General features: G+C 44.0%; 1 protein-coding gene across 6 annotated transcripts in view; it reads right to left on the bottom strand.

Annotated features, from left to right (window-relative positions):
- Window positions 1-7500, bottom strand: part of LOC145412234 (osmotic avoidance abnormal protein 3-like) — a 73651-nt gene that overhangs the window by 65774 nt on the left and 377 nt on the right. For all 6 annotated transcript variants that reach the window (XM_080282168.1, XM_080282173.1, XM_080282169.1 and 3 more), the window contains exon 2: window positions 6701-6808. In XM_080282168.1, coding sequence (XP_080138294.1) covers window positions 6701-6778 — 78 coding nt within the window. In that variant the 5' untranslated portion in view covers window positions 6779-6808. The remainder of the gene's footprint in view (window positions 1-6700; window positions 6809-7500) is intronic.

The following is a 7500-nucleotide window of genomic DNA, read 5'->3' as shown; positions in this document are numbered from 1 at the left end:
AATTAAAAAAAGAATAACTGCTGGTATATATCTTGCCATCTGACCTTGACTGTACCCTTCCTGTCCCCCCCCCTTTCTCTATCCTTTCCTTCCTCCCTCCATTCCCTCCTCCTCCTCCTCCTCTTCCTCCACCCCCTCCCCTCTCCATATACAAATATGTGACCTCTCTCTCTCTCTCTCTCTCTCTCTCTCTCTCACCGACCTTCTTTCCATTCAACTCCGCAGTTTTCCTATTCATCCTTCAGCACGTATTCTAATGTGCATTTTTCAGCCATATTGATTCACTTCCATTCACCTCGGCCTTATTCTTTCTCACATTTTCTCTATTCTCTCACTTTCACACATTTTCTCCCACTAATTTTCACCTTAATTTTACTTACTGCTTACATACTTTCTTATGCGCTTACTTATGCAGTGTGTGTGTGTGTGTGTGTGTGTGTGTGTGTGTGTGTGTGTGTGTGTGTGTGTGTGTGTGTGTGTGTGTGTGTGTGTGTGTGTGTGTGTGTGTGTGTGTGTGTGTGTTGCATGTAGTTACCTGTTGCTTAAAATTACTCAAGATACTTTTACATTTTTTGTCCCTTTTTTTTTTTAGTTAATTCTTTCTCTTGGTTTTTTGTTAATCAGTTTGTGCTATTTTCATTTTCATTCTTTATAGTTATGGCAGCTAATAGTTCTCTGTCTGTCTGTCTGTCTGTCTGTCTGTCTGTCTCTCTCTCTCTCTCTCTCTCTCTCTCCCCGTTTGCTCATCTACAGTATATCTATATATCCTTTCAATTTACCTCTCTTTCTACCCATCTATCTATCTATCTCACGCTTTGCCATCCCGCTTCCTTTGTCATATTCCATTTTCGTCACCCTACCATATAATCACAATACAATCAATCTCTCATAGTCTCACCCTACACTTTCCCTGTCTCTAGCTGTCTCATTTTACCTGTCACCTTCTATAAGAGACTGACACTACCATCACCACACGCTCACCACTCTCCCCACACCCTATCCACTCCCCCTTCACCACACCAGATATTCAAGATTTTTTTTACTTTTCATCTCATTCTGGGTCACTCATCAATGTCATCACTTTTCACTACAGCCACTCACACCTCATCATACATTTCTTTAAGATTTTGATTCAATATATTCAAAATCAGTGCATAGCCTTCACAACAATCATCATCATCATCATCATCACAATATATTACAACTGTCACGCCCTATCATACGTCACTAACTCACCACTACCCCACAACATAGCCTGCACCCCTCACCACAAGCACCACACTTCACCACAACCACCACACTTCACCACAACCACCACACTTCACCACTGATCCATACAACTACCCCTCAAACCTCACTACACACCTCTTCACGAGTCTAATTCATTATCACAAATTCTTCATCACAACCTACACCCTACGTCACAGTCACCATCCCCTCACCACTGCCCCCCACACCTCACCATACATCTTTTCACGGTGTTTTGAGAGAGAGAGAGAGAGAGAGAGAGAGAGAGAGAGAGAGAGAGAGCGGTGTGGTAGGTGAGGCGGTAGTGATGGTGTGTTAGGGGTAGCTATAGGAACCAGTGTGTGTGTGGCGGTGTGGTGAAGGTCTACCCACGCACTCCACACGCACCCCTACACATTCCACGTACTGCCTCCTTGTTTACACACACACACACACACACACACACACACACACACACACACACACACACACACACACCTCTTCACATCACGTTCTGCACTTTTCTTCAACTCACCTCATTTTTACACATTTTTCGCTCCCAAGTCCTTCATACTCAGCTATCAAGCATTTTAACACACCTTGTCCTCGCATTCTCTCTCTCTCTCTCTCTCTCTCTCTCTCTCTCTCTCCACTGAAGAACACTTTTGTGCACTGTCTTCCTAATCATTCTCACTTAGCAACCAATACCACACACCACACCACCACTCCACTGCCATACTCTAGATACACCAACACCCATCAGCATTCCAACCGCATAAACTCCTACCACACAGCACCACACCACACTGCCACACCGCCACACCACTGCACCACTACACTAGCACACCACCACATCCTAACATGACAAAACATCACACCACACCACACCACATCACACGCACATATAATTCACATAAGCACACCACCACACTATCACGTACCATCGCACCCCACCATACGACACCATTCCACAACATCACACCCCACCAGCATATCATCACATCAACACCCCAAACACACCATACAACCGCACCATCACTCCCAGTCATACCACGCAGTTCCACCACACCACACCATTACATCAGCACCCCTACCACATCGTCACACTACCACACCACACACTCACACCATTCATCCCTTACCACACCACACCACACCACACCACCCCCACCCACTTGCAGTAACTACTTTTATGAGTGGTACGCGGGCCCCCATCCTCTATTAACGGATAATGACAAGATTCCTGTGTTTAAGGTGCTCTGGGGCAAGGGTGTGTGAGAGGGTGAGGCAGAGGGTATGGGAGAGGGAGAAAGAGGTTGAGAGAGTATGAGAGAGTGAGGGTGTGGGTGTGGGAGAAGGACAAAGAGGGTGAGAGAGTATGAGGGAGTGAGGGTGTGGGTGTGGGAGAGCGACAGAGAGGGTGAGAGAGTATGAAAGAGTGAGGGTGTGGGTGTGGGAGAGGGAGAGAGAGGGTGAGACAGTATGAGAGAGTGAGGGTGTGGGTGTGGGAGAGGGAGAGAGAGGGTGAGACAGTATGAGAGAGTGAGGGTGTGGGTGTGGGAGAGGGAGAGAGAGGGTGAGACAGTATGAGAGAGTGAGGGTGTGGGTGTGGGAGAGGGTCAGAGAAGGTGAGAGAGTGAGGGTGTGGGTGTGGGAGAGGGACAAAGAGGGTTAGACAGTATGAGAGAGTGAGGATGTGGGTGTGGGAGAGTGATAGTTAGACGGGGGATGACAGAAAGTCGGGGAAGAGGAGAGAGTGGGAGAGGGTGATGGTGTGGGAGAGAGTGGGAAAGGGAGTGTGGGTGAGGATGTGGGAGAATGAAAGAAAGAAAGATGTAGATTAGAAGAGAGAGAGAGAGAGAGAGAGAGGCGGGGTAGTTAGATGCACCCAGTAATCACCTTGATAACGACCTGTAATTTGAAGCACTTGAAGTAAATTGAGAGAGTGCATAAAAATTAAGAAGCGTCCCTTCCATAATCACCTGCCTTCATTTACCATCATCATCATCATCATAATCACCTTAATCTTCATCATCATCACCCCATTTCCCATCAATATTCAGTTGGTTATTATTGTGCTTTGTTAATTCCCTGTCCTTGTAACTGGAAATCTGGACAATGATGATGATGATGATGATGACGACAATAAACTCTGATCAAGGTCCTTCGTCTTCACCCACCTCCACCCCAATCGCGTGACCCCCAACCACCCCCTCCACCCAGCTCCACTCGTGTAAGAAATCGTGAAGGAGCCCGTACGTGTTCGTGTCCCGGCTCTGTTCGTCATTATTTATTAAGGACACGGCACCCCACACGGCCACGCTCAAAGGCACTGTCACGGCTTTGAAGTGTGTGTAGGAAGACGGGTGATGAGAAGGCTGGGTAAACTGAATGGATTGGAATTGGCTGATACACTTCTCTGCGATCTTTTTTGTGTGATGTTTTTTCTTGTGGTGGTTTCTTCCTTTTACGCTTTCTTTTCTAGTTGCTTGCTTTTTTTCGGTGATGAATTAATAGCCTTTTAGAATTTCCCCTTCCTCTCTCTCTCTCTCTCTCTCTCTCTCTCTCTCTCTCTCTCACACACACACACACACACACACACACACACACACACACACACACACACACACACACACACACACACACACACACACACACACACACACACACACACACACACACACACACACACACACACTGTCTTTCGTGAGGGTAAGAGGTGACCAAAGGGACAGACGGTGACATTCGACTCACTTCCCTTGTCGTGACGAGGAGAGGTGAGAAGGGAGGGGAGAGAGAGAGAGAGAGAGAGAGAGAGAGACAGACAGACAGACAGACAGACAGAGAGAATGGGGGGAGGTGAGAAGGGGGGAGAGATGAAGGGGTGGAGAGTAGGAAGTGGAGAGAGAAAGTGGGGTGAGGGCTGAGTGAGGAGAGAGTGGAGGAAGAAAGGAGTGAGAAAGAGAGAGAGAGAGGGGAGAAGGAGGGGGAGAGGGGGGAAAAGGGGAGGATAAGGGTGAGGGAGAGGGAGGAAAGGGCTGAGGAAACAGTTGAGTAGATTAGGTATGAGAGAGGAGAGGAAGAAAGGACTAAGTAAGGGAAGGAAGAGGTGAGAGGGAAGGAGGAGTGGAGGAAGAAGGGAAGGGGGAGAGGGCAGGGAGAGGGGGAAGGAAGGTAGGAGGTTGGAGAGGGGAAGAGGGGCAGGATTAAAGCAATAAGGATGTAAGTGGAGGCAAGGAGAGGTAATTGACGAAATATTATCTAAAGTGTAATTGGGTGATAACTTACAACAGATAAGTACCATAACAGTTTGTAAATATTTAACAACGACTGATTAGGAGGCAGAAGCAGATGAAAATAGGTGGAAGAAGGTGATTTAAAAAATGGAGTCAGGAGGAAGAAACTGGAAAATATATGGAAGAAAAGATAGAAGCAGGTGGTTGTTACTGTGCTCATAAAATGTTATCAATGTGTAGTGTTCTCTCTCTCTCTCTCTCTCTCTCTCTCTCTCTCTCTCTCTCCCTCTCACTCAATACCCAGATCCATACTTGCCCATTACCGTACAAGTTTGAACTCCAAAATTACATGACCAGCAACTTCAGACAAAAAGGATGAACGATTTTGCATTTTTCACAGTCTTTAAGTGTTGCAGTTTTCTCTTTTTTAAAAACTTTCTCTGATATTAATGTTTAAGGTTTTTTTCACATCGTTGTATTTTCTTCAATATCTGATGGTTTTATTATCTTTAAGTATAAGTTTTATTTGTTTCTGTTTTAAGCTTCATTTATTCCAGTTTTTAAATTCTGAAACGAGTACCGTGATTTGTGAAGTGTTTAATTTCCTACATTTGTAAAGATTTCGAATTATTCTGCCACCTCAGACAGATTTATTTAACAGAGGATGTTCCCTGGCTCGCAATGTTCTCTCTCTCTCTCTCTCTCTCTCTCTCTCTCTCTCTCTCTCCGACGCAGTTTTTTCCTCTGACTCATTTTTTTTTTTAACAATTTTTGGAGTTTATCTTACTTTCCTCACACCAAATTTTACCACAGCTTCTTTACCACAAATGCATATTTATTACCTTTTTCGTACCATTCACTTTGTCTCTCCTCAGGTATGTGATGGAGGCCCAGTTGAGTCAGGTAGCAGGTATGATCAATAAGCCAGGTACGGAAGGTAATTATGTACTCTTGTTAGTCACAGCAGCGTCCTAATGTACTCATGGACCTGTACAGTGTTACGAAGGCACTTCTTGGAAACGTGTGAGTTACTGGTAAAAACTGTTATTTCACGTTCTGCGTATATACCTTCAACAACAACAGTAATAACAAGAGCTGTATCCCACGTTCTGCTTATCTACCCTGAGCAGCAAAGACTTTTTCTCGCGTTCCACTTATGTAACTTGAGCAACAAAAACAGTATCCCATGTTCTATTTATCTACGCTGAGGAACAAAAACTTATCTCGCGTTCCACTTATCTACCTTTAACAAAAACTGTATTCCACGTTCTGCTCATCAACCTTTAACAGCGACAGCAATAACAAAAACTATCATGTACTACTAAACTATTTCCGGCAACGGCAATAACAACAACATCCAAATTCACAAACCTCACAACAACAGACGCATTCACACCTCTCACAACCACAATAGCAACAAAAATAAGAACATGCACAACTCTCACAAAAAAGCAACAGCATTTACATCTCATAACAACAGCAAAAACAGAAACATTAAAACAACTACCGTCCCTAACCACAACAACCATTCATTATATTTCCTTAATTCATAGTTATCCATACACTCTTCTTGTTATTAAACCTACAGAACAGCCAAAATCTGCGTAGTATTAGTGTATCCTGAAAAGTGGATTTTCGCCGGAGATCTCCTTAAATCAACTTTTATTCTCTAAAGTTGTGGTGAATCGTTTGAAAATAGTTAAAAATCAACTTCAACTTTTTTTGACAAGACAAACAGAGGAAAAAAAAAGTAAATACAGAAAATAACAGAAACTATAGGAAAAAAAACTGACCAAGTATCTCATTAAATCGTCTGAAAAATCGTCCTGGTATAAAAAATCGTCTCGAGGTGTAAGTTTTCCGAAGTACATAAATCTCCTTAAACTCATTAGTCATTTTATTATAGTCTTTAATAATCTTCAAATAATGTTTAATCGTCCAAAGATCATCATATATCGTAAACTATAAAAAAAATCGTCAAGAAAACCATCTGAAAAATATTTAATAGTCTTCAAGCCCCCTGAAAAGTATTAAATTCATCTATAAAAACCGTATGAAAACCGTCATAAGATCGTTCGTAAAAACGTGAAGACCGTCTAAAAACCGTCTAAGGAAACCGTCTTAAAACTGCCTGTAAAAAACATATGAAAATGGTCTTAATCTATATATACCGTAAAGAAAAATTAAAGCCGCCTAAGGAAATTGTGTGTAAAAACCGTGGCTAAAAACCGTCTTACCGTGCAGTTGAGGTCCTTTTCTCTCGTGTTCATGGGTCGACATCTCACAATCACCTTGACCGATTCAGCAGCTGCCATTTTTGTAGTTCCAGAGAGCTGAGAGCCCTTCTGTTGGCAGGGAGAGAACAGGTGTGAGTAGGTAAATAAATAGATGGCTTGATGGATTGATCGGATGAGCGGTTGACTGGCTAACTGAATGACTGATTTGACTGATTGAATGACGCTCTGATTACTGACTTACTGACTGACTTAACTGACAGATTCCTTGACAGATAAACAGAGTGATCGATAGACTGTGATAGTTGACTGACTGATATACAGGCAGTAGATACTTTAGTGGATAGCTAGACTGAGTGATTGATTTGGCTGATTCACCATAGCTCGTCCTTGACTCTACCTTCCTCCTCCACTCTAACGTGTCGATCTCTTCTCCCTTAGCGACCGTCCACCTCTCCTCCTTACCCATTAATCCAGTCCTTACCCTCTCCCATCCCATTGTCCCTACCCTTTCCCATCCCACTGTCCCCACCCCCTCCCATCCCACTGTCTCTGTCACCTCCCATCCCAGTCTCTATCACCTCCCATCCCACTGTCTCTATCACCTCCCATCCCACTGTATCTTGCTAGCCGAACAGACCTGACTGGATTCGGAGAGGGAGAGAGGAAGCTGGATGATTATTTCTGACGGTGACTGAACATAAAGCCCACTTACTGTACGTGCCTGTGATGAGTGGAGGAGGCCGGGTGGCAGATAACAGAGGGAAAGTGGATGCTGTTTTTGACTGTGATTGTACAAAGGT

The sequence above is a fragment of the Coenobita brevimanus genome, chromosome 92, assembly GCF_032717465.1.
Source record: "Coenobita brevimanus isolate Jiangsu-jjx chromosome 92, ASM3271746v2, whole genome shotgun sequence".
Taxonomy (NCBI): Eukaryota; Metazoa; Arthropoda; class Malacostraca; order Decapoda; family Coenobitidae; genus Coenobita; species Coenobita brevimanus.
Note: the sequence above shows the minus strand (reverse complement) of the source record. Positions and strands in the feature narration are given on the sequence as shown.